The sequence below is a fragment of the Sminthopsis crassicaudata genome, chromosome X, assembly GCF_048593235.1.
Source record: "Sminthopsis crassicaudata isolate SCR6 chromosome X, ASM4859323v1, whole genome shotgun sequence".
NCBI classification, from domain to species: domain Eukaryota; kingdom Metazoa; phylum Chordata; class Mammalia; order Dasyuromorphia; family Dasyuridae; genus Sminthopsis; species Sminthopsis crassicaudata.
In genome coordinates, this window is record NC_133623.1 from 87,484,739 (window position 1) to 87,512,383 (window position 27,645).

Genomic DNA, 27,645 nt, shown 5'->3' on the forward strand with positions numbered 1-27,645 from the left:
CCCACGTCTCCATTACCCCCATCTCCCAGATGGACGCTCCTCCCGGTCCTGCCAGGGATGAAGCAGCTTTGAGAGAGAGACGGGCCCCTGGCTGGTCCCCGCCCGCACCCCCCCCACCCTACCGCTCCCCTTTTCTGCTTCTCCTCTCTTCCCCTATTTGCCAGGACTCTCTCCCCTCCCCAGCTGTCCCCTTTCACACTGCCCAGCAGGATGTGTGGAAGGGGGGCGCAATGCCCTGGAACCCTCAGGACCTTTGTTTCTGAGGGTGTGTGCACGTAGGGAGGATAATGTCTGCGTGGGGGGGGGGGAGGTGCACGTGCCTGTGCAAATCTCTTGTGTGCCTGCTCCTCTTCAAGGGCAGGGTTCCATCCTTTGTTTCTGCCTTCCTCCCTCCCTCCCATCTTTGACTTGGCCTTGGACCTGGAGAGAGAAGAGACAGCTTAGAAAAAATTTAAATGTGTGTGTGTGTGTATCACCTACTATTTATTGTAATATCTTGTTTTGAAGATCAAAAGGAATGGAAAGTATAGGAATACCAGCATATTCCATTGTAATTCAATCTTTGGTGAAAAAATTATATATATATATATATATATATATATACATATATATATATATATATATATATATATATATACATATATAAATGCTACTTAGCAAAATAAGGAGTGTAAAATCTAAGTGTAAAGATTTCTCCCTTTAACAAATTATTCACCTTTAAATGTTTTCCTCGTGGAAGTATTTTTTCATTTCTTCTCTGGAAAATATGAAAGGCAAATCTCAAAAAAAATCATAAAAAAGCAAGTGGGATGAGAATCGGAGAAGCTGGAGTTGCTATAGCAACCTCTCTGTGACTGTTTTGCAGATTATAGAAATAACGTGTGGAAGGTGGGAATCACAAGTGCATAATTATTTATTCTTATCACTCACAAAGCAAATGCTAAGCACCATCTCCATGCTAGGCACTGTGCTTGTTGTTGGAGATGCAGAAAGAGACAAAAGACGGGAGCCTTCAGTCTACTGGAGAGACCAGAATGAGCTGGACAAGAAGATAAGCAGGATGGTCAAGAGGCGACGATTCATGTCATCCGAGGAGGAAGAAAACTTAAGAAAGCCTCAGTTATTCTTTCAATAAACATTTATAAATGGCCTAATATATAAGCCATTTTATATAAATATATAATATTTATAATATATAGTATATATATAATATAATATATAATATTATATTATAATATAATATATAATATTTATAATATATTATATATATCACAATATATATAACATATAGGCCATTTACTATAAATAAGTGCCAGGCACTTAATGGGAAAAAACAAACCAACAAACAACCAAAACAATCCCTATTTTCAAGGACCTCACATTCTCTAGCAGCCGCAATATACAAATAACTGAAATATCAACAAACCCTACATTGGACACATTGGGAACAAACAAGAGAACAAGGCTCTAGAGATAAGGGTGCCAGAAAAGGCTTCCTGAAAAAGGTAAGATGCTGACTGGAAGGAAATCAGGGGAATGGGAGGCCTAGATGAGAGGGGAGAGCTTTGCAGGGAGCAGGAAGAGCACGTGAGAATCACCAGAACAGGGGGACGGACTGTCCTGGGCAAAGAACAGCAAAGGGTGTCACTGGATCACAGACTGTCTGCAGGGAGGGTGTAGGTGTGGGACGAGTGCACAGATCGAGGCAGGTTTTGATGGGCTTTGGATGCCAGAGACGATTTTCTATCCCATCCTTGAGGTGATAGGGAGAGTGGTGAGGATGGGGGGGTGTGACAAGGTCAGACCTGGTTTTAGGAAGATCACTCTGGCAGCAGCGTGGAGGACAGGCTGCCCAGAGTAGAGACCTGGGGCAGCAAGGTCACCCAGCAGCTACTGGAGTAGTCCAGGCAAGAGGAGAGGAGGGCTGTCTGCCCTGAAACTTCTTCAGGTGGAGAGAGGGAGGGCTCAGATCAGACAGATGTCAGGGATCAGAACAATAGCTGGCTCTTCGGATTGGCCTGCGATCCCTCGCTGGGGACCGACTTCTCCAGGCTCCCGAGGCCTGAGGCCCGGCTTGGGGGTGGGGAAGAGGTCTGAGCCCTCCCAGGGCGGCCAGCGGGAGTCGGAGGAGGAGGTAGAGCGAGGCCTGCCTATGAAGGCCAGGAGGCTCCTGGAACCTGTGGATAGAGGAGAAACCTGAGGCAGGGAGGGGCGCGGACCTGAAGGCTGAGAGAGGGCACCAGGCCGCTCCCCTCCCCCGTCAGAGGGAAGAGGGCACTTTTATTCCCTCCCCCTTCTCCTCCTCTTCCTCTCTCCTTTCCCTCTTCCTCTGATGGCTCGGCCTTCTCTTCTTTCTTCTGCTCCCTTCCTGTCTCTCCCTCCTCATCCTCACTCCTATCTTCCTTTTCTCCTCTTGTCTCTTCCTTCTTGATCTTGTTTCTCTCTTCCTCCCCTTGTCTCCGATGCCTTTCAGCTCTCCCTCCCTTTTCTCTCCTTTCCTTCCGATTTTCCTTCCTACCCTTCTTTCATCTCTCCCTCCCTCCCTCCTTTCCTCCCTCCCTCTCTCCCTTTGTCTCTCTCTCTCTCTCTCTCTCTCTCTCTGTCTCTCTCTCTCTCTTTCTGTCTCTGTCTCTCTCTCTCCCCCCTCCTCTCTCTCTCTCTCCCCCCTCCTCTCTCTCTCTCTCTCTCTCTCTCTCTCTCTCTCTCTCTCTCTCTCTCTCTCTCTCTGTCTCTCTCTCTCTGTCTCTCTGTCTCTCTGTCTCTCTCCCTCTGTCTCTCTCTGTCTCTCTCTCTCTTTCTCATTCCTTCTTTCTATCCTCCTCTCTTCCTTTTCACTTTTCCTCCTTCTATCTCCGTCCTTTTTCTCCCCCCCCTCTTTAGCTACCTTTCCTTTCTTTCTCCCCTTTCCCCAGTTTCCTCCTCGCCCCCTCCTTCTTTCCCTGCATTTCACCCTTTCCCCCTCCCTTTGCCCTTTTGTTCTCCTCTCCTCTTCTCCCTTCTTTCCTACCTTTCCCCGCCTTCTCCTTCTTTCCCTCCTTTTCCCACTTTCCGTCCCCTCCCTTTCTTTCCCTTTCCCCTTTTTCTTCTACCCTCCCCCCTATTTCCCGCCTTTCTCTTCCTTGCCCCGCCCCTCCTCCTCCTCGCTCCTATTCCTCCCCTTCCCTTGACGCCTGCGCAGTAATAAGGAAATCACGTGAGGAGTGCGCGCTTCTCTTCCTGCCTCGCGCCTGGCGCAGCCGCACTCTTGGATTTGCCTCGCGCTCTCCCTTGTGAGGCGGTCTTCTCCCCGCTGTGGAAGCCTGAGGCGCGCCTTGCGGTCCGGGTGACGCCTGAGCCTGGTTGGGGGCGGGGGAGGACTTTGTCACATTTAGTCTTTGGATTTTAAAGTAGTGTTGAAAATATTTTATTTATTACAGTAAGAAATTGCCTAATTATGGAACCTGAAGGCAGAGCTGGCGGGACATGTGGGGAACTAGCGGCGAAGGCTCGCGAGAGGCCAGCCGATGACTTTGACAAGGAAGGCGGGAAAGGTCCGCGTGATTCTCGCGCAGACGCCGAGGAAGGTACCGGACACCGGCCCCTTGGTGACAGCGATGGGGCTGCCCCCAGTTTCACCAAATGCAGTGGTGTCTCTTCCAAGGCGCCCAATGGAAACGGCGGGAGCACCTTCTCCCCCACAGTGTGCCCCTGGCCCGTGTGCCGGTGGCCCATGCATGGGTGGGGGCTGTTGGGAAGGCCTTGAAGCGCTCTGAACCCCGCCGTGAGTCCCGCTTGATGGGTGGGGGGAGTCCCGCGCTTGCCGAGCTCTGGCTCTCCCCGGTCTCTTTGGGCCGATCCCGGCTGCGCCCGCTCCCTGCCTGAGGCACCGGGCGGGCGTTTCTGAGGCCCCGGGGCTGAGCCCTCACATCCTGTAGCCCCTGTGGCGGGGAGCCCCGCAGAGCAGCTAGATCTGGCGCCCCGCCAGCCGCGCAGTGACGGGCCCACACGTTAAAGCCGCTCCATTTGGGCAGCCGCCGTGGGAACTGGCTGCGGGCGGCGCAGCCTTGGGGCCCCGCTCACCACCCGCCGCAACTGTACGCGCGCTTGTGAAAACAAAACGCGGTTTGAAAAGGCCGGACGGTCCGTAGCGTAAAAGGGCACGGCCCCTGCGGGCTCATGAGCACCCTCCCTGGCAGCAGACTGAGATTCAGCCGTTCTTTGTCCCGTTTCCAGGAGGGACCGCGGCCGGGGAGAAGCCTGGGGTAAAAAGATCCGCCACAGTCACGGCTGCTGCAGCACTGAAAGAAGGGCTGAGGTAACGGGAGCAAAGCAGTTTTTAACTAATAAATCAATAAATGAGGTGTTAGTGACAAGTTTTGTTTTCCACATCGTCATTTCTCCGGGAGGATTGACTCCCCCGCCTAGAAAGCCATTCATGCGACAGTTATTTAGAAGATCTCCCTAATCTCCACAGAAATAATGCTTAAGAAGGAAGAGGGGAAAGGAGCACAATTGATGCCTATTTTGGAAATGACGTATAATGCGCCACAACTGGACTCCTGTGCAAAGGCATCATGTGTAGCCATGTGGCGCTCAGCTCATGCTGGAGAGTTGCCACATTCACTTTGGACTTTTGTGTGTGTGTGTGTGTGGGGGGGGGTCATTTATATTGTTACCGTTTTGTAGTTTGTTTTCTTGGCTCTTTTTGCTTTACTTGGCCTCAGTTCAGGTACATCTTTCCGTACTTCTCCCCATGTACTAATTCATCATTTCTCTCTTCCCCAGTCACTGCGCAAATACTTGTATTGCGATTGGGGGTTACCACAAGTAGTGCTGCTACAAATATATTGGTGGTTATGGAGGCTTTCTTCTTATTCACCTGCTCTTTGGTTTTAGATGCTTTTATGATATTAAAACATATCCTTCTGTGCTCATACTTGGCAGGTTTTTTAGTTAAATATTTTAATAGAAGACTACTTTGATGCAAATAGAAAATGCACTATGAAAAATATTCTTTTCAATGTACAACTCAATTGTTCCTTTTTAGGAGGGAAATACAGAGCATGCTGGAAACTTTTGGAGGTACGTTGGAAGATTCCATTCTACTAAAAGACATTCCTTTGTATAAAGCCTGTGCTTGGAAAAGTTGGAGAAGAGTCCGATTCTAGCATTGCTAGCCTCTGGGAGGGGCTCTGGCCCCTATGTGTGTTTCACGTGCGGTTGGTTTTGGAGATGCGTCTGGTATGTATCTTGGGCTCCCTCATTGTCCTTTGCTCATTTCTAATGGGGAGAGCCGATAATAGCTGTGCTGCAGGGGAGCACTTAGTGGGATATTCACGTTGGAAAAAGAACTGGGGAGATCCAGCCTGAACTCAGAAAGAATTAATTAAATGTCTGCTATGTTCCAGACACGGTGCTGGGAACTGGGCATGCAAAGAGAAAAAGGAAGCCTTTATTCTCTCAGCGGGCATTTTGTGTCCCCCCAAATGACAGGAATCGTTGATCTTGGCCTAGAAGTGACCCAGAAGCCACGTTAGGGCATCTCTGCTAGGTGGCACCCTGAAGTAGGGAACGGGTCCTGGAGCCAGGAGACTTCCTGGGTTTCTCTGTTTGCCTCCAATGAATCATCTGCATAATGTAGACAATGAAAGCACAGTCTCTCTGGGCTCTTGTGATGATAAAAGGAGGGGATATTGGTAAAGCCCTTAGCCACCTCTAAAATGCACATACATGCTGCTGTCAGCTCCTCCCCCCAACAGAGAGAGCAAAGGGACACCATTGAAGGTTGCCACTCACGGGACGATGGCAGACTTAGCGTTGGAACCCAGATCCTTTGATTCCAGATGCGTCGCTTTTTTCCATTGCAACATACTCTACCTTAAACAAGTTAAAGGAGATATGTATGCTTTCATTTTCCAGAGGTCCTCTAAATTGATTGATATTTTGTATCTTGACTAGAAAATGTCGTCAAATTTATGACTTAAAAACCATGAAAGGCTGAGACTTCATCCTTAAAAATCTTTTATATACACATGTATATACACATGTAATCTAGGAAAGAAAGAATAAATTACCCTTTATTTAAACTTATCAAAAAATGGAGGGATAAATTATGTAATCTGAGGTTGGAACCACTGGGTTTTATGTTATTATTTAAAGAATATCTATAGTCTACCTGGAAGCATTTTTCTTAAGGAAAAAGTTAGCCATTAAGGAAAAAGCCACCGTTGTGTAATAGTTGTTAAAATCCATATTTTAAATTTAAATTTAGCAAGGCTTCCTAGTATTGATGAATAAACTTCTCAAGTCAGTTTGCTTACATTATATTGTCAATATATAAACTTCAGAAAATGAAATTTTGATTAATATTGCATTACAGGTCAGTTTAACGAAGTTCTTCTAGCAAAGAAGAAAAGATTGGAAATGCATACTGAGCCTTTTCTTAAAAGAAATACTCAGAAAATTGAGGATATTTGGAAAACGCATAAAGAACAAAGGTAAGGATTTATTTTTCTTAATACCTTTTTTTATTCCAACATGAATGCAAAATGTACACTGAAAAGGTAGTTTAATTTTGAGATTTTTGGTGTATTATATGAAAAACATCTTGGAGTGTTTGTCCTTCAGTATGAGAAGAGCTTATACCTTCTGTACATCTGGACCCCCCCCATTTCCTCCCAAATTTTCTGCCTTTTGACGTCTTCCTTCCTACATTTTATATACCAATTCAAATGTTCTCTCTGCTTCCGCATCTTGCATTTAGTTTCTAATTTTGCTCTCACAATATTTCTGCAAGGTAGGTGCAGTTATTCTCATTTTACAATTGAGGAAACTAAGGCAAACAAGTTATCTTTCCCATGTCTTTTATTTACACCTTCTGTGCATCTGGATCCCCCCTTTTCCTCCCAAATTTCCTGTCTATTGACCTCTTTCTGCCCACATTTTATGTACCAATTCACATTTTCTCTCTGCTATAAAACCCTTCTAATTCATTTGGCTGAGAATTGTCTTTCATATAAAAGATCTCATTTGCTTTAAGAAAAAAAGGGTTTTTGAAAAACACATTTGTTTTTTATTTTTTATTTATTTTTATTTATTAACATTGTTACTTTTGTATACTTGTGAGTTTATAAATTATTTTACTAACTTTCTTGGATCAACCATTGGATGAAATCACTTTAGTGCTAAAGAAGAAAAAATAAATTGAAATTAAATATATGCTGAAATCTTATATATCTTAATGATGTCATGATTCATATTCATATTATGAAATGAACCCATTTTAAGTATAAAATAGAGAACAAAAAGTTATTCTGAACTAAAATTAATTTTTCTTTTTATTTTTTGATTTCATGATTTTTCAGAAGCACTTAATTTAGTAGAACAAAAATGATTTTCCCCAACAATTCTATCTCAATTTAATTTTTTTCAATTAACAAAAGAAGTATATTCTCCCTCTTCTACTTCTTCTAATTGAAAAAACATATTTTCTGTAATCATAATAAAAATTCCATCCTTTTTTAGGAGCAAAAGACAACAATTTGTATGTTAGAGAAAAACTGCCTAAGCTCACCCGGCAGAAAACTGAGGATTTTTACCCTAACACAGGCACTCCGGTCACTGTAGCTGTTAACTATTTTGCAAATCAGATTCCTAGTCCACATGTTCTATTTACAGATTCTTTTGGGAGTCACAGGAAAGCATTTAATCCGGAGAAAAGCAGTGTAAGAAAAGCAAGCAATGGAATATTCTCTGTCTCTGTGGATAAATGAAAGCAATTCCCTACACATTCCAGAGAGAGACAATAATTTATTTTAGCTATAATAATTCCGTTATTTCTGAACTTAAAATCCACTGGCAAAAGGATACGGTCCACTGCTACCTGCTGCATGGACTAAGGGAATCTTTGGGCTCAGCTATCAGAACTCAGATACTCCTGAGTTCAGGAGTGCCATGGCTATCTCATTCCATGTGCTGTGCGTTCTGCCTTCTTGCAACTTTAGCCTGTAGCTTTCCTTTCGTGGCACTGCTCACCTCTACTTCGCCAGCTTTGCTGTTTAACACCCCTACCCCACCTGTCAGCAAACTGTCTGCCCCTAAGAGTCTTGGCCTGGTGATGTGATGCTCCTAGAAAGGAAGAAAGAAATGGGAAATGTAGCCCAGAACATTTCTTCAGTGAATGATGTTCTTGTGACATCCTAGAAATCCTGGTCACTCTTCTCTATGACCATAACCCAAAGTGATAAAAATGACTCAATTTCAAAAAATCAAACAAACTTGTATTTACCAACTTCCATCAAAAAGCTTATTATAGTATGAATGTCGTACCCTTTTTATGTTACATTAATTACTTCTATTTCAAGGATCTAAGATGTCATCCATATGAGTAGGTGTTCTACTGGTGCAGATTGTAACCGCTCCATGCCCTAGTACTTTGTCCTAATGACTTGTTAAGGTAACAGAAAAAGTCGCTATCTGGTGACCCTCTTCTGGCAGTGTCTCTGAATCTAGAAAGGTTGATGCTGTGATGGCAGATAGGCCATTGCTGTGTGTTTTAAAGTTTGATTTCATTTGGTAGAATTTTCTCTTCTGGGTAACACCTCAGGATCACCCTCCCTTTATGATAAAACACTTCATTAGTTATGTAAATTGTTCAGTTAATTGAGGAAATTGACTAATTTAATTTTAGCAATGCTAATGATGGTGTTCAAAATTCTTTTGACAGGCAGAAACTCAACCAGGAATATTCTCGGCAGTTCCTGACACTGTTTCAGCAGTGGCATCTGGATGTTAAGAAAACTAAGGAAGAGGAAGCAAAATTAGCTGTTGGTATCATGCTTGGCATACTTGAGAGTTGATATGCTAGATCTAAGTGTAGAAAATGCAGATAACTGCCTGGTAATAATTCTGTGAGGTGGAATAAGCTGCTCTTGTCCATAGCTTGCTCTGTTTTGTGGTCTTGTTAGCTGTTACACCTCAGAGATCAAACTCGGCATGGACCAGAAAAGCCAGTTTTCTTCTACTTTATTGTTTCATTTTCCTAATAGCAACCTGATACAAATATTCCCCCATTTTATAGATAAGGGAACTAAAGCTCAGGAAATTTTAATGAATCGCTTATGGCCATGAAATAAAGAATTGTCAGAGCCAAAATTTTAACTCAGTGCTCTTTCTTTTGCATGTTTCTTGTTCATTTTATCATGGCTTCCTTCCCTCTTCTTAAAAAAGAGAGAGAGTACTTGAACTGTGGAGCTAAGTTTAGTAACTTAGTAATCACAACTTATGTGATAAATCACAACTTATGTGATGAAATATTTTAGATTTTCTTTGTGATTCTTAAATCGCCAAAGTACTTCTATAACTGTTATTTAAAAATTACTTGTGCAGGATAGTGTAATTAGAAGTGGCTCTGGAGTAGTTTTACTTGCAGGATTTTAAATGTAGGATTTTGAACCTTCCATTATATCCTGGTGCCTCATTTGGACTGATAGAAAAAAATTGCTTGCTTTCAGGACCGATGCCTCCATGGTTATGCCAAGTCTGTTCTCCCAGCGCTTCGGTTACTTAGGTTACCATTGTTTTCTTATGGATCGCCTACGAGTTAACTAAGCATGCCTTGTATTTGAAGTTCCACATTGATCAGTTAGGGCCCAGTTACTTTAGGTTGCCCATCTCTGATAATTTGTGATTTCATGCTAAGAATGATAAGGTTTTTCTTTTAGAATAACAGACTTGATTGTATTTCCCATAGCACATGACACAGTCTTGCAAATGCATGAATATTTGTTGAATTGGCACTTTTAGCTACTGTGTATTTTTCTGTATAATTCATTTATGTTGAAATAACAGGCATACTGTAGCTAAACATTCCAACAACTCATGTGATCAATAAATACATCAGCAATTTAGCAAATATGTAGCATTTATAATGTGCATTTGCTGTGGAGAGATACAAATGTTAATATAGCACTTTTTTGCAGAACATTTGAAGTTTCATCTCATTTGATGCTCTCGAATTGGTGAGACAGGTGCTATTATGACCCCCATTTTCAGATGAGTGTGGGAGGGATCGAGTGATTTGCCCAGGGTGCTATAACTAGTAAGTGTTTGATGCAGGCTTCAGAGCCAGGTCTTCCGGATTTTGTCTGCTCTGTCTCCTGCCCTACATGGTTTATAAAGAAGCCAAAATTCTTCACTTGGGAGTTTATAATTTCATGAGAAGAGACGCTCTGTACATAGGGAAGAAATAAGAGAGAAAGGCAGAAGGAGGGATTCACGAGATCGAATTTGTAAGAAGGCAAGGATGAGAAGCATCTGGCTGGTTGGAAGGGGAAGGAGAGGGACTTGTCGGCAAAAGGAACTTTGTGAACCAAGCTGCCGTAGCAGGTGGGAGAGTGGTTTGTGTTGGGAACCATGAGCAGAGGGGCTGGCTAAAGTGGTTTGGAGACGACAGGTTAGGACCAGCCACATGCTCAAACATCTCCAGGGCTAGAACAAACAATTCAGGTCTGATTATTATTTTTAATTAATTAATTTTAATACACATTGCTTTATGAATCATGTTGTGAGAGAAAAATCAAAACCAAAGGGAAAAACCATGGGGAAGAAAAAAAAAAAAAGCGAATGTAGCATGTGCTGATTCACCATCAGTCTCCTCAGTTCTTTTTCTGGTGCAGACAACATTTTCTGTCCAAAGTCTATCGGGATTACTTTGGATCACTGAACCAGGGAGAAGAACCAAGTCTTTCCTAGTTGATCATCGCACATTTTTGCTGTTATTGTGTACAGTGTATTACGGGTTCTGCTTGTTTCTCCCAGCATCAGGTCGTGTAAATCCTTCTAGCCCCTCCTAAAATCAGCTTGATCACCATCGTTTACATAGAACAATAATATTCCATTGCCTGCATGTACCACAGCTTATTCAGCCATTCAAGGCCTTATTCCCATGATGGGCATCTAAGCACGTTCCAATGCTTTCTTGCCACGCAAAGAGTTGCTGTAAACATTTTGGCCCACGTGGGACCTTTGTGCTCCTTTACAACATCCTTGGATGCAGACTCAATATCCGTAGTGGTACTTCTGGGTCCAAGAGTAGGCACACTTTGAGAGCCCTTTGGGCATCGTGCCAGATTGCACCCCAGAATCATTGGATCATTCCACCAACAATAATGTCCCAGGTTTCCCACATCCCCCCCAAGATTTATCATCTTTCCCTGCCATCTCAGCCAATCTGAGAGGTGTGAGGTGGGACCTCAGAGTTGTTTTCATGAGCATTTTTCTAATCAATAATGATTTAGAGCATTTTGCTACGAATACAAATGGCTTAAATTTTGTCATCTGAAAATTGTTCATGTCCTTTGATCAGATGTGATTGTTATACCTGATTCATGATTGTTTATACCATACTGCTGACCAGTTCTCACAAATCAGCTCATTTCATGTCCTCTATATCTTGAAGCTCTCTTCTAAACTAGGTTTTACCACATAATAACTGTCAGCAATTAATAGTAAGCCTATCACTCGGTTTTGGCTTTCGTTGTATGCTTACAGGGACAAATGTTCATATATGTATGCCTGCATACTAGAGGCAGTGAGGTGGTACAGTGGATACTGCTTTGAACCAGGTTCTCCTGAGTCCAAATGTGGCCTCTGCCATTTAATTGCTATGTGACCCTGGCGGAGTCAATTAAATTCTGTCTAACAGAGGTCCTCATGTGTAAAATGAGAATATAATAGTATCTCCGTCTCTGGGATATTAAGGTTAACACAAGATATTATTAGAAAAGCACTTTGCAAATCATAGGTGCTTTATAAATACTACCTACTATTTCTATACCTTTATTGAGCACCCACTGTGTGCCGGAAAGAGAAAATTTAGACATAACATGATCCCTACATTAATGAGATTTATAGCCTAGTATGAAAGGTATATGATTTTTACATAGTAAATACACAAAGAGGGGTAAACAACAAACTGTGCGATCTGAATATGGAACTGTTATTATTCATTAAAACTATGGGAAAGACCTTAATGAAGAACTCATCGTTACTCTCAAATCTTCCTCTCTTTCTGACTTCCCTTTTTCTGGTGAGGGCACCACTATCATAGTCTCCCAGGTTTGCAACTTCTAAGTCATTCTCAATTCAGATAAAAATAAAGGAGAGGAATAGATTTGGATGGAGGGGGATTCTTGTCCTTTTTGCTATTCAGGGGTTAAGATGACATTCATACCTAATCTTTCCGTCTAGCTAAATTAGGTGTGACCTTTTCCTTTTGATATGTTTTAAGAATTGTTTTATACTGATGGGGAAATAGAATATTAGGTTATGGTGATAATGAATTTGCCACTATTCAATTATTGAATTTAATGTTGAATTTTTAGCCATAATTTCCATTTTGTAAGCTCGTGACTATCTTATTTTTGTTTTTAGAATATAATTCAACAACAACTAAAGATGTTTCAAAAAGGCAGAAAGATTCAGAGCCAGATTCTGAATACGATTAAACAGCAATATGAACAGTTCTTAAAGGTCTGGTATATGCATGGTCTTCATACATTGTTAAAACTTAATTTCAGCAATAATAGTTTTCTGAATTGATGGAAAATGTTTACAAATATTGTGTTTCAATACTTCATCATATCCTAGAGTTTACCCTTGTCTTTCTATGTTGCTAAAGTACAAACTGACATTTTATGAATCATCTAATAGGAAATAATAAGTGCCTACTGCATGCTAAGCTCTGTGCTAAGCACGGGGAAGCAAAGGCAAAGAAAGACAATCTCTGCTCTGAAGGAGCTCCGAGGTGGAGACAGCATGTGAACAACTGTGTACAAAGAAGCTATAGGCAAGGTGAATTGGAAACAATCAATAGAAGGAAGGCACTAGAATGAAGGGTCATTGGGAAAGAATTCCTGTGTCAGGTGGGGTTTTAGCGGGGACTTGAAGTCAGGATGTGAGAATGAGGAGGGAGGGTATTCCAGGTTTAGAATAGGGCCAGTCAGAATGCCCCGTGGGAAGATGGGGGGTCTTGGACGAGAACCAGCAAGAAGGTTGGTATAAGTGCATCGCAGGGCAGGGCAGGGCAGGTTAGAAGAAAACTGGAAATATTGGGAGGTTATGAAAGACTGAATATCAGACTTTTTTTATTTGACACTGTAGTTGGTAAGCCACTGGTGCTGGTGTTTTAAAATCAGTTTTGACAGCTGAGTGACAGATGGGCTGGAGCGGGGAGAGCCTTGTGACAGGCAGTCCCACCAGTATCTATTGTAGCAGTCCGGGTGTGAGGGGATGAGGGACTGCGCTGGGGTGGGAGTAGGTCAGAAGGGAGGGGGCACGTGTGAGGGATGCTGAAGGTGACCTTGGCAAGGTGTGGTCACAGCTTGGAAATGGGAGAAGGACACGGAGGGTGTGAGCTTGGAGGTCTGGGAGAAGAGTGCTAAAGAAGAGGAGGGTCCGGGGTGGGGGAACCATGAGTTCAGTTTTGCACGGAGTTAAAATGTCCAGTCAGGAGGTGGGAACACAAAGGAGAATGAGCAGAGGTTGGAGCTGGGCAGGTGGATCTGAGGATCATTTGGCTGGAGTTTGGCAGCAGGAAAAAGTCAGCTAAGCATAAAGGTTCAACCAAACCAAACGAGAGGGCTTTGCTTAGTCCTCGGCAAGGTCCTTCTGTCCTTCCGGCGGGATTTCAGGGCAGCGGATCGTCACCCTTAGTTCTCCTCCTGCATGGTTGTAACCGGATTCTTGTCTGCCTTTAGGGTTGCAGTAGTATTTCCTTTACATTCTTGGCTTGTTTGTCTTTACCTTCTTAGTCAATTAAGTTTCTTCCCTTTCGTATGCTGCCGGAACTGCTACAAATGTCATCACTTTAGAAAAATATTTAAGCAAAGTGGGAAAAGGAGCATAAAAGATTGGTATCAAAGCATCCATTAAACACCTGTTAAAATACAACCCCTTGCCTAAATCGTGATGGCTTCCAGGAGGCTGTACCTGCTCCAGTGAAAGCCAGAAGGCATTTGAAGGGGAGTATACAAAGCCTGCTGCTCTCAAAGATTTCTATTCTCTGTTTCTGTCTCTGTCTCTGTCTCTGTCTCTGTCTCTCTGTCTCTGTCTCTGTCTCTCTCTCTCTCTCTCTCTCTCTCTCTCTCTCTCTGTCTCTCTCTGTCTCTCTCTGTCTTTGTCTCTGTCTCTCTCTCTCTCTCTCACACACACACACACACACACACACACACACACACATTTCTGTGTCTGTCTTCTAGACTATACATTGGACTACACGAGCAACATCTCTGGGCAGGTGGCGCTGCTTGCTAGAAGGGCCCCTCCACAGGGGGGATTAACAAGCAGGCTCCCATTCTCTTACCACTTGCCCTTCCCAAAGCTCAGTAGCCTCTCTCCAAATCGTCCCTGGGCAAAACCCACACTGATATATTCTCTGAGTCTGGCTACCAATGCTCATTATGCATCTTATTCATCCTTAAAAGATGGAATATGTTGGAATATGCATGAATTTACATCATAAACAGTGCAGATGAGCACGCCGCAGAAATAACCCATAAGTTTTCTACTTGCATAACAAAGCTCACCAGCTACCTAACAACTGGCCTTCACGTTATAACGACGTACAGCAAGCCTGGGCACATGTGCTGATCTGACACGTAGCAAATCGCGTGCACGACAGCTTTGCTTACATTGGTTCTGAGCCTGAATGCCATGCTGTACTTTGTGTAGATTTTATGGTTTAATGAAAGGCACAGGTGCTGGGCCTTGTATGGCCAACATTGGATTGTATGGCACAGTTGGATAAAGGTATAGATGGCACGCTCCTTACATTTTCAGTTAACAGTCAGTGCTTCAGTGTCCTGAAGACAGCACCCAGAAAGATGCAAACAGGCGAGGGTCACTGAGTCTTAAGAAGGTGACATTTACTTGGATACGACAAGGTGACAACTCCTTGGATACAAAAAGTTAGCTATACACTTGCGAGGTGCTGCAGATATAGTTGGACAACTGTTCCGAAAGCTGGAGATTTTAGTGACCTTCAGACTCAGTGTGAGTTAGCAGTGTCCTGGAAGCCAAAAAGACTCATAACGCCACTGTTGTACGCCCTTGAAAAACCTCAGTCTTGAATATGGTGATGGGTTCTGGCTGCCACTGGAACAAGCCGTCTCTACAGTGCTTTCTCTGGACGCAGGGGCATTTTCCATCCCAAGTTTGTTGGGATTGCTGTGGATCCCTGGATTGCTGAGAAAAGCTGAGTCTATCATAGCTGGTCATCACACAATCTCGCTGTTGCTGTGTACAGGGTTTTTTCCTGCTTCTGCTCATTTTACTCAGCATCCGTTCATGTAAGTCCAGGCTTTTCTGAAATCACCTTGTTCATCATTTCTAATAGAAAGATAATATTCCATTGAATTTATATACTATATTTTATTCAGTCATTCCCCAAATGATGGGCATCCCTTCATTTTCCAATTCTTTATCATCACAAAAAGCGCTGCTACAAATATTTTTTATCCACGTGGGTTCCTTCTCCTCTTTTGTGATCTCTGGCACTGCTGAATCACAGTGTATGTACAGTTTGATAGCCCTTTGGGCAGAGTTCCTACTTGCTCTCCAAAAAGGTTGGATCATTTCACATCTCCCATCAACAATCCATTAGTGCCCCAGTTTTCCCACATCCCCTCCAACATTTATTATCTTCTTCTTCATCTTAGCCAATCTGAAAGGCATGAGGGTGGTACTTCAGTTGTTTTAATTCTTATTTCCGCAATCTACACTGCTTTAGAGCTTTTAATTTCTTCATTTGAAAATTTTCTGTTCATAACCTTTGACCATTTTTTTAATTGGAAAATGACTTTTATTCTTATAAATTGGACTCGGTTTATTTTAGAAATAGGGTCTTTATTAGAAACACTGACTGTAAAAATTGTTTCCCAGCTTTCTGCTCCCTTCTAACCTTGGCTGCACTGCTTCTGTTAGTGTAAAAACCTTTTAATTTAATGTAATCTGAATTATCCATTTTACTTTTCTTAAGGTTCTTTTCTTGTTATTTGGTCATAAATTCTTCCCTTCTCCAAAGATATGACAGGCAAATTATCCCTTGGTCTCCTAATTTGCTTATACTAGCATCCCTTATTCTTATGAAATCATATACCCATTGTCTTGGCATAGGGTGTGAGATGTTGATCTATGCCTAGTTTCTGACATACTGTTTTCTAGTTCCTTAGCAATTTGTGTCAGATAGTGAGTTCTTATCCCAGAAGCTGGAGTCTTTGAGTTTATCAAACAGATCACCTGGTCAGTTGTGTCTTTTACGCTAATGAATTCCATTGATCGACCATTCTGTCTCTCAGCCAGTACCAAATGGTTCTGATGACTTCATAGAAGAGTTTGAGGTCTGGTACCGCTAAGGCCACCATCCTTTGCATTTCATTAATTTTTTTGAAATTCTTGACCTTTTGTTTTTCTAGATGAATTTTGTTGTTTTTTTGTGACTCTGTGAAATAATTTTGGTCACTTTGAGAGTATGATCAAACGATTTTGTGAAGTTTGGTTGGAAGACCTTGTGCCTGTACCTAATACTTGTTCTTGTACCAAAATTAATACAGATTTATTTTCTTTTTTATGTTCTGTATATATATCATATATGACATCTAGTATCTATCTATCTATCTATCTATCTATCTATCTATCTATCTATCTAATTTATATGTGGGTGCATATTATTATAGACTACGCTAAGATTTTTGGGACATCCTGTATGTAACAAGGTAATGGAATATACTCCTTCCCTTGCTGAGTTCTTTAGGCAAAGGCCAGGTGACCGTTTGTCAGGCATATTGTAGAGGGGATGCTTTTTCGGGTATGACTCAACCTGTGAGGCCCCTTTGAATTTTGAAATGATGTCATTTAATTTGAACTGTTTTGGAAAGTGTGTCAGAATTGGTTTCTAGGAAGAATGGATAGAATTCTAAGCCTGTGGTCAAGAAGTCCAGAGTTCAAATGGGGCTTCAGACACACCTCCCTCCCAGGGTCATTGTGAGATTGAAATGAAGGAATAATTGGAAAGCGCTGAACACAGAGTAAATGCTTTACCTAAATGTTAACTTTTTAATAATTTTTTCTTGATACAAAGTATTGCTAGGTAAAGTCTTCTACTACATCACCGGGGCCATTGTAATTTGGCAGGGATGGTTGAAAATGATGGGTAACTTGGATGGTTGTCTGCAGATAATATGCTTTGGGAAACCTTTTTGTAAAGTCTGGGCTAGTTCCAAGAACAGCTGGAGTCAGGATAAGTAAAAGTCCTTGGTCTTTAGAGGGAGAAGTGAAGGAGACAGACAAACTGCCACAGTTGTTTGCCACACCAACCTTTCTCCTCCTCGTCCTGCCAAAAAGTGAGCCTGGCTTGTCTCACACCAGCCTCTAATCCTTCCTACGATTATCTGTTCGCACCAAACATTGAGACAGCACGGAACAGTGAGAAGGGCCATTTTTCAAAACTTAGGCTAATAGAATCATCATTGGATAGGTAATTAGCCTTAATTAGTGCTCGGTTGTCTGATTCAAGCACACCTTTTAAGAGTTTCAGTCCTTTACAGCTTTTCTTATTCTCTTCTCCCCCAGCATGTCACATAATCTTAAATACTGTGTAGTAGGTCTGAAAAATACTACTTTACTGTGTGCGTATCTCTTCCATGGTATACTAATGGTTTAAAAACGGGACTAATCTTTCAGCTGCTAGGTTTCTTTATATCCCTTGCATAGTTGTTGCACTGCTATAAATTGTTAGAATTTAGAAGATACAGGTAATTTTTACTAATCGATATTGGCCTTTTACTTTGTAGGATATGGAAGACTTGGAAAAGAACCATGAAAGCTTTCTTATAGGTGCACAAGATGAACTACAAGAATAAGTGGCCATGTTACAAAAGAAAATTATGATGGACATTGTAAGTAATGTGGTATATTTTCAACTGAAAAAAAATTAAGATTAACACATTATACATTTCTTTCATCAAACAAAAGAGCATATTAAATTATATTATATTAAAGTATATTATATTACTTTTAAAGTATTAAATATTTCCTTTCGTATCTCCTTTTTTGTAACAACAACAGCAAATATTGGCAAGAGTTCAAAAAGTTATTTAATCCATGTTATTCTTATGGCTCTTTGAAGAAAGAATGTGGACTTAGTAATATGGTACAGTTACAACCATGAGCTAAAGGAAATGCAAATATTTGCTGTGACTTAAGAAAGATGGTTTAAAAGATTATTTGTTGTTACATGGCTTGTTTATCATTGCAAGATCTTTTGTGTTATATTGACTGAAAATGCCTCAATGAGTAATAAATAATAAATTAAAATATACTCCCTTTATTCTTTTTCAGGTCCTTTGGGATTGGTGAATTTTTCCTTACTGTTATCAGTTAAAAACTTATGGTTCCTAATAATAAAGATTTAACGGAATTTCACCTTTCAGGCTCAGTAGGTCTTTTTAGCTGCAAACATACTAACCACCTCAACTGCTAATTAAACCAAGTGCAGAGAAACATGTAAGTGTATATACATATACATACTCACGTTTTATTTAATACACATTTTGTTATCTGTACATTTCAGTTCTATAAACAAGCTAATGAAACTTAGATATTAGAACTAGAAACTTAGAAATAGACTTAGTCAAACTATATTGTTTAAAGAAATCAGTTTTTGGTCTATATTAACAAAACAGCCAAGAAAATAATTCTTTAGTGTGAAAGACTTAACAGTGTATGTGAACTTCAGTTCTAAGGAATGAACATTATTTATAATGAAGTAACATGTTCTTGGCAACAATGGGAATATTTCATAATTTTAAAGGTCAATGCTGCTATTTAACATTCTTGGAGTATTTCATATCTGCCTTTATACAAAAACAAGTATTTTTCAAATTAACATGAAATAAATGTAATTTTGATTTTACATTCTTATTCAAGATTAAGCCATACTTCACCTATGTTGGTTTTTTACATGTAGCACATGAAATCTGCAGTCACATTTGGATTTAATATCTGCAGAATTAGCACATGCTTGAAAATCATTTGTTTAAGAAGCAGAGCGGAGATGCGTCTTTATCTGAGCTCTCCCTGCTGTCCCTCAAATCAACACCAAATCAAGCCTCTGAGCTGGCTTTGGAGTGCTAGAACCCACAAATATTTGTAGTATAACAAATTTCTAGCATAAGATATTTTGGAAGAACTTTAGAAAAGGTCTTTTTCAATTGTGCATGGAGGGAGGGGCCAAGCACCTGGGGTGGTCTGGTAATATAACCAGAGGAATCTATAGCAGTGTTTCTACTCTGTCCTGGTTGCAAGCTAGTAGATTAGCAGATTAGCTGCAAAACATGCAACACAAATACAAAAGACAATAGGGAGCCTAAACCCCCAGAATATCATGGGACCTGGCCATGCATCCCCCAAGCACCGGAAGGTAGTTGCATAGACCCAGCTCAGCTACTGTCACCTTTCAAGGAAGCTTGGATGATCTCCCCTTTGCCCTAAAAGCAGACCTCAACATTTAAGAAAATGAGCAAAAAGAAGATTGTTTTTTATGTAGAAAGAGTTAAAACAGATCTCAAAATCAGAGATCATCTCCAGGTGAAGCCCCAAAGGATGATATGAATGAGTCCCCACGATCTTGCAGAGCAGGGCTCTCTTGGAAAAATTCAAAAAGGACCTTAAAGGAGAGAAGAAAAATCAGAAAGACAATGAGAACTTTGCAAAAGGGTTTGGAAAAGGAAACACAGAAATTGCCTGAAAAAAAAATCCTTAAAAATAGACTTAGTGAAATGGAAAAAGCAAATAACTCCTTACAAAATAGACTTGGCAAAATAGCAAAAGCATATCAATCCTTACAAAATAGATTTGACAAAATGGATAAAGAAAACACCTTGACAAACAGAATTTGTAAAATGGAAAAAAAATCCATTGAACAAAACAACTCATTTAAGAATTCAATTGGCCAAATAACAAAAAAAAATTAAGAAAAGGTAACTGAAGAAAATAATTTTACATTTTTCCTACTTTTTCTTTTTTTGTTGTTTTTCTTGACTGATTCTTGTGGTCTCATTGAGTTATTCGTTTCCATTTGTTCAATTATGAAGTTTAGTGAAGTATTTTCTTCATTTACTTTTTTTTTTTTTTTACTTCTTTTTGTATTTGTCCAAATGAATTTTTAAATGAGTTGTTTTGTTCTATGAATTTTTTTTTTCATTTCACAAATCCTGTTTGTTAAGGGGTGATTTTATTTTCCTGTTTCACAAATTCTGTTTTTCTGGGAGTTTTTTTTTCTTTTTTTCTTTTATCAAATTATCTTTTGATAAATTATGTGCCGTTTCCAAACCCTTTTGCAAAGTTTTCATTTCCTTTCCCCATTTTTCTTCTAGCTCACTTTTAAGATCCTTTTAAATTTCTTCTAGGAGAGTCTGGTGTGATGAGGAGCATATTATATCACTTTTGGGGGCTTCATCTGGAGATGATCTACTTTTAGATATGCTTTAGTCTCCTCAGGATTTGAAATCTGCTCTTCTCTTTCACCATAATAACTATCTGTGGTCAGAGTTCTCTTTGCTTTCTTACTCATTTTTTAAAAAAAGAGTTGGGATCTGATTTTAGGGCAAAGGATATTTTCCAAGCTTCCTCTACAAGCAGTGGCTTCCTCTCCAAGTGGCCACGACTGTGCTGGGTCAGTACTGATTCCCTCCCGGTGCTGGGTGGGCATGGCCAGGTCCCATGAGGTTCTGGCACTTCAGGGCTCACTATTTACCTTTTGTGTTTGTGTCAGATGTTTTATAACTTCTCTGCTGATCTACTGGCTTGCAACCAGGGCAGAGTGGCCAACACTACTGCAGATTCCTGTAGATTCATCCCCATAGGTTTTCCACCACATGGAGTCTGCACTGCTCCACAGAGTCTGCACCACCCCAGGACTCTGCATTGTCTGTGCTGCCATCTGTGCTCAACCTGCTTGTGCTTGGCTGCCTCTCTCCCGTTTCCAATTGACACAGGCCTTTCCTGGCAATCTTCAAAATTATCTTCTGCTGGTAATTTGTTGCACTCCCAATATTCCTGGATTCTGCCATCCAGAACTGGATTTGCTAATTAGTCTTAAGGTGTAGGAGAAGGTTAGAAAGAAACGTGTGTCCTCTCTGCCATTTTGGCTCCCCATTGGAATTTTCACATCAGATGCTTCTTCTCTGAGCCATTCTTCACTCAGCAGCCAAAAGGATGTTCCAAATCCCTTGGTCAATTAATTCTTTCAGTAAATGCAGTGGCTCCCCAATCCAATTAGGATGTCACTGAGAGTCCCTTCAAACCTGGCTACAGCTTACTTTTATATCCTTATTATATACCACTTGATAATGATACCATTAATCAGTCAACATTTCCTAAGTGTGTACAGTATGCCAGGCAAAGTGCTCAGCCCTGGGATCCACAAAAGTTTCTTCACTCAAGGAGCTTCCATTCTAAGGGGGAGACATACAGACTTCATACAGAATAAGTGAAGGCACTAGAATTAAGGAGGCTTAGGAAAACTTCTCATAAAAGATAAGATTTTAGTTGGGAAGGAAGCAGATGAGAAAGGAGAGCATTCCAAGCAATGGGGACCACCAGAGAAAATGCCAGAAACTGAGAGATGGAGTGTCCTGTTTGTGGGATATCCAGGGTACCAATGTCACTGAGGTGCAAGAAGTCTAGAGACATAGGAGGGGGCTAAGCCCTTAAGGAGCTCTATTGAGCAAGGTTTGCCTGCTTTCTCTTCCTCACACATGAGACTTCTTGACCCATCTACATATCACTGCAAAGGCTGTCTCCCATGACTCCTACAAAGTAGGCATCTAATGAACGCTCACTGATCAATTAATTGACTTTCAGAAACATAGCACACTCTTTCACTGACGTGATCTCTGCAGTTTCTGAAATATTTAGACTTGGGTCAGTAAATTTATTCTAGAAACTCCAGTATCTCCCCTGTGCACCTGGAATTAAACAGAGACTCCAGTCATTGACTTTCAAAACACTTGACATTTTAGCTATATCCTACTTTGTCAGTTATATACTGTTCTCTTCCATGTGTTTTTTTTTTTATTTTATAATTATAACTTTTTTTGACAGTACATATGCATGGGTAATTTTTTTATAACATTATCCCTTGCACTCACTTCTGTTCTGATTTTTCCCTTCCCTCCCTCCACCCCTTCCCCTAGATGGCAGGCAGTCCCATACGTGTTAAATATGTTATAGTATAGCCTAGATACAATATATGTGTGCAGAACCTAATTTCTGGTTGCTCAGGAAGAATTAGATTCGGAAGGTAAAAATAACCTGGGAAGAAAAACAAAAATGCAAACAGTTTACACTCATTTCCCAATGTTCCTTCTCTGGGTGTAGCTGATTCTGTCCATCATTGATCAATTGGAATTGGATTAGATCTTCTCTTTGTTGAAGATTTCCACTTCCATCAGAATACATCCTCATATAGTATCATTGTTGAAGTGTACAGTGATCTTCTGGTTCTGCTCATTTCACTCAGCATCAGTTGATGTAAGTCTCTCCAAATCTCTCTGTATTCCTCCTGCTGGTCATTTCTTACAGAGCAATAATATTCCATAACATTCATATACCATACTTTACCCAACCATTCTCCAATTGATGGGCATCCATTCATTTTCCAGGTTCTAGCCACTACAAAAAGGGCTGCCACAAACATTTTGGCACATACAAGTCCCTTTCCCTTCTTTAGTATTTCTTTGGGATATAAGCCCAGTAGTAGCACTGCTGGATCAAAGGGTATGCTCATTTTGATAACTTTTTGGGCATAATTCCAAATTGCTCTCCAGAATGGCTGGATTCTTTCACAACTCCACCAACAATGCATCAGTGTCCCAGTTTTCCCACAGCCCCTCCAGCATTCATCGTTATTTGTTCCTGTCATCTTAGCCAATCTGACAGGTGTGTAGTGGTATCTCAGAGTTGTCTTCATTTGCATTTCTCTGGTCAGTAGTGATTTGGAACACTCTTTCATATGAGTGGAAATAGTTTCAATTTCATCATCTGAGAATTGTCTGTTCATCTCCTTTGACCATTTATCAACTGGAGAATGGCTTGAATTCTTATAAATCAGAGTCAATTCTGTACATATTTTGGAAATGAGGCCTTTATCAGAACCTTTAATTGTAAAAATGTTTTCCCAGTTTGTTACTTCTCTTCTAATCTTGCTTGCATTAATTTTGTTTGTACAAAAGCTTTTTAATTTGATGTAATCAAAATTTTCTATTTTGCGATCAATAATGATCTCTAGTTCTCCTTTGGTCACAAATTCCTTCCTCCTCCACAAGTCCAAGAGGTAAACTATCCTATGTTCCTCTAATTTATTTATGATCTCGTTCTTTATGCCTAAATCATGGCCCCATTTTTATCTTATCTTAGTATGTGGTGTTAAGTGTGGTTCCATGCCTAATTTCTCCCACACTAATTTCCAGTTTTCCCAGCAGTTTTTGTCAAATAATGAATTCTTATCCCAAAAGCTGGGGTCTTTGGGTTTGTCAAAGATTAGATTGCTATTTTTATTCACTATCTTGCCCTGTGAACCTAACCTATGCCACTGACCAACTAGTCTATTTCTTAGCCAATACCAAATGGTTTTGGTACTGCTGCTTTATAATATAGTTCTAGATCAGGTACAGGTAGACCACCTTCATTTGATTTTTTTTTCATTAGTTCCCTTGAAATTCTCAACATTTTGTTCTTCCATATGAATTTTGTCGTTATTTTTTCTAGGTCATTCTCTTCCATGTGTTTTACTGTAATTGCCTGCTTATTTTTGATTTCACATCACTCTTAATTTCCAGAAATCTCCCATGACTGGCATAACATGCCTGGCACATAGTAGGTGATCAATACATGTCCACTGAACTGAATTAAATTGAAATTAGGTGCAGAATAAAAGCTTGTTCGCCAATTACTTGCCTTTGAGGAACAACATGTCTTCTTTCACTGACATCTTGTGTCCAAACAGGATACTGCAATGTACTTTAAAATTTAGGACAAGGAAAAATACTTCAGAAATCTTATAAGGACGTCCCATTATGTCACCATTTCACTTGAAGGCTACTATGTTATATGCATTTCCTAATATTACACTTAGATGAATTCCACAGTGTAATTTTATTTATTTCAACCTGTGGGACAGTTTACTCCAGGTCAGGGGGCAAAGAGCTGGAGTAATGAATTCCTTTATTGTACATAGGAAATGAGGACAAATCATCAGTATTGAAATGACCAATTAAACTCTTTATGATCATGAAGATCATCTGATTTAGGACAAAAACATAGCTGCAGAGACGCCACTGATTTGCTTTCACCCTTACTTTCACTTTATTCAATAAAATATTGGCACAAATCACTCACAAGAGCAATATTCAGAGAAAACAAATTCAAAAAAGGGTAATAGTTTTGAAGGCAATTTATGAAAGTTATATGAAATCAGAGAGAGACTTGGCCCTTATCCAATGCAGGTAAAGGCTTTGGTGAGCAGGGTTAGTAAATTGAAAAGAAAACCTGGGAGTTTATGAAATCAGTAAGTGTGGCTACAGCTGTAGTCAATGTGCTAAGTAGCGGGGCTGGGATTGCAGTCTAGCTCCACTACTTCCAGATGTTAAACGACATGCCATCATGTGTGCATTTTGACTTTATTTTAATATAGGGTGTGAGATGTAGGCCTATGCCAAGTTTTTCACATATTAGTTTACAGTTTTCCAAGCAATTTTTGTCATATACTGAGTTCTTATTCCAGAAGTGAAGTTTGAGAGTTTAGCAAATACTATATTGCTATAGGCCTTGATTATTGTGTCGTGTGTACCTAACCTATTATTTCACTGATCCACCAGTCTATTTCTTAGCAAGTGCCAAATGATTTTGATAACTGCTGCTTTATAATATAGTTTTAGGTTTGCTGCCACTTAGCCATCATCCTTTATATTTTTTTTCATTAATTCCCTTGATATTCTTGTCCTTTTGTTCTTCCAAATTAGTTTTGTTATTTTTTCAAGTTCTGTAAAATGACGTTTTGACAGTTTGATTGCTATGGAACTGAACAGATAGAGCAACTTAGGCAGAATTGTCATTTTTATTATATTAGCTTGGCTTAACCATGAGTATTGTTTAGATCTGAAATTTTTTTGTGTTGAAGGATTGAAAACGATCAAAAATTCTATCTACACCCAGAGAAGCAACTAATGATGTATGAATACAGAATGCAGTGTATTTTTTTTTCTTGAGGATTGTATTTTTTTAATTGGTGGAGGAAGGAACTGTGTGGTTTTGGATTTTTTAACAACGTGATTTTTATGGAAATTTTTTACACAACTTCACATGGGTCCTCTAATGTGGCTGGTGGATATAAAGAGGAAGGAAGGAGCTCAAAATTTGGAAAACAAGTATTAGAAAAATATTTTACATGTACCTGGGAAGAAATATTTAAAAGTAAATGAATAAAACTAACGAATGCGATATTTGCTTTGTGTGCAAGATGTAATGTTCTGGTTAGCAGTCTGGAGGTCTCAGGACTAGCCTTGGTTTCAACAGAATAATCACCATGAGAATAGTCAGGAATAAAGTCCAAAGTCTTTATTATTTCCTTCATAATCTTTCTCCTTCGCCTGGGGCTTGACTAGCTTTCTGGAGGCCCTCCAAAATGGGTCTTGGTTTCAGTGGAGGAAATGCAGGAGGCAGGAGAGCCACCAGAGGACGGTCCAAGATGGAATGTCTGTGGCTGACTTTGTCCTCAGTTTATATGCTCTATTACAATTACATCATTACGGTATGCTGAGTATAAACCAATCATTCTATCACTAGAGAACCATTATTTGTTGTAAGATTAAATCAATCATACTGAACTAGAGAATTCACATGCTAAACTCGATAACCACTGTCTTATCAATTCCACTGAGTTAACATCTTGTTGTAAGAATTTCTCCAGAATTCTGGTCCATTACAGATTGGGGGTATGTTCTCAATTTTTTTTCATTTAAGTCATGTTTGATCAGAATAATTTTGTTAACATTTACTTTTGAATTTTTGTATTTTGTTTCCATTTCTTTTGTTTTGGTCAGTGTCAAGAGTTTTTTTTAGCTCTATTTACATTGCTCTACATAAGTTCAAACAGAACTTTCTATGTTCTTTTATATTCATCTGGGTCATCACTTTTTTTTTTGCAAAGCAATTGGGATTAAGTGACTTTCCCATGGTCTCACAGATAGGAAGTGTTTAGTGTCTGATACTGGATTTAAACACAGTTTCTCCTGATTTCAAGTCCTGTGCTATATTCATTTCACCATCTAGATGCCCCTACATATCACTTTTTACCATATATTAATATTCCATTACATTGATGTGTAGAATTAATTGAATGAAGACATTCTCATGGGAATATAGCCTTAAACTATACCTTAATTGTGATTTTAGACTTTATAATGACAAAAAGAGCTATAGATAAGGAAGTTGCAATTGTTTGTCTCTTGTTTTCCACCACCTCTTAATTAGAATTTAAGTACCTTTTAAAAAAACTCTCTTATTTCTGCATAAGATTTCCCCAATTAATGTAAGTCCAGGCTCCCCCAAACAATGGGAGAAGTGGTCAGGCTAAGGGTGGATGGGACTGTTATGTTCAGGCTATTTACTCTTGTGTTTTGCAGTTTTTACTTTGCCCTCTTTTACTGACAAATACCTTGTCAGATGGGAGATGCTCTTTCTCATGAAATCGTAATAAACCTCTTAGCTTTTTCTTACTCTGAGATACTGTCCCACACAATTCATGTATCATAAATTTGTTTCTTCATTTCCCATTACCCATAGTCATCTACTTGTTTCCACTTGTTAACTCTCACCAAAATTCCTTGTTATAAATAATTCTGGGTTCTGAGTTCCCTTTTCAGTTCCAGCATTCTGTGATACAAATATGATCCTCCATATCACTGATGTTTTGTGTGTTCCAGGGATTCTGACATTGCTTATTCTATGATCTCTAGATCTCTATGATCTCTCAGATTCCATGATCTAAAGCTCTTTCTAGTCCTGGAATTCTGGGATCTATTATCTCATTGTAACATCATCTTACAATCACGAGCTCATCTCTAACATAGGCTTTCCGGTAATACAAGGCCCCACCTCAATCTACATGATTTTCCTATATGTTCTTCTACAACTTTTAGGAATTTCCTTAGATGAAACATTATGGGTTAGGAAAATTCCTAACATTCTTTCAGAGGTTGGGCTATCTGTCTGTTTTACCCTGGCCTCTTTATGGTTGAGGCAAAATTCAGGTTCCTAGAAAACTTTGTGTAGCTAAAAAGGTGATGACTCTTGTGTCTATGACTAGAGAGGTATTAAGAGAGGAAATTAGGGGAGGCTTTTAGTAGGTGGATACACTGATAGCACCAGCCTGAGATGCTCATAGAGCCCATGTCCATCACTGAGGTTCTCTTTCTCTGCCAGAGCTCAGTCCTACCTTTTTTTTTTTTTCCTCCTATTGCTGGTTGATGCAGCTCTGCCAGTTTTTGGCTCTAGTTGCCTTAATTCTGCTCATTGCTCTCTGCTTCCAAACACTAAAAACAGCTTTCT

General features: G+C 40.2%; 1 protein-coding gene and 1 long non-coding RNA gene across 10 annotated transcripts in view; both read left to right on the forward strand.

Annotated features, from left to right (window-relative positions):
• The window catches only part of LOC141548957 (uncharacterized), a 1,406,018-nt gene that overhangs the window by 952,685 nt on the left and 425,688 nt on the right, over positions 1-27,645 (forward strand). The gene's annotated exons all lie outside the window — the stretch shown is intronic.
• Positions 1,314-18,528, forward strand: LOC141548458 (synaptonemal complex protein 3-like). 2 transcript variants are annotated; one of them, XM_074277342.1, is made up of 9 exons: positions 1,314-1,505; positions 3,417-3,563; positions 4,213-4,294; positions 5,027-5,061; positions 6,359-6,476; positions 8,705-8,804; positions 12,412-12,510; positions 17,829-17,933; positions 18,376-18,526. In XM_074277342.1, exons 2-8 carry the CDS (start codon positions 3,434-3,436, stop codon positions 17,895-17,897), a joined length of 633 nt encoding a protein of 210 aa, XP_074133443.1. In that variant the 5' UTR covers positions 1,314-1,505; positions 3,417-3,433; the 3' UTR covers positions 17,898-17,933; positions 18,376-18,526. The 2 variants fall into 2 exon arrangements, with proteins under 2 accessions (XP_074133443.1, XP_074133444.1); XM_074277343.1 differs by lacking the exon at positions 12,412-12,510 and having other exon boundaries at positions 18,376-18,528.

What these genes read in the sequence shown, in the direction of transcription:
- LOC141548458 (XM_074277342.1), top strand. Translation starts at nt 3,434, where the DNA reads ATGGAACCTGAAGGCAGAGCTGGCGGGACATGTGGGGAACTAGCGGCG. An exon ending in TCGCGCAGACGCCGAGGAAG is followed by an intron (nt 3,564 to 4,212) that starts GTACCGGACACC and finishes TCCCGTTTCCAG; the next exon opens with GAGGGACCGCGGCCGGGGAG. An exon ending in CATGCTGGAAACTTTTGGAG is followed by an intron (nt 5,062 to 6,358) that starts GTACGTTGGAAG and finishes ATTGCATTACAG; the next exon opens with GTCAGTTTAACGAAGTTCTT.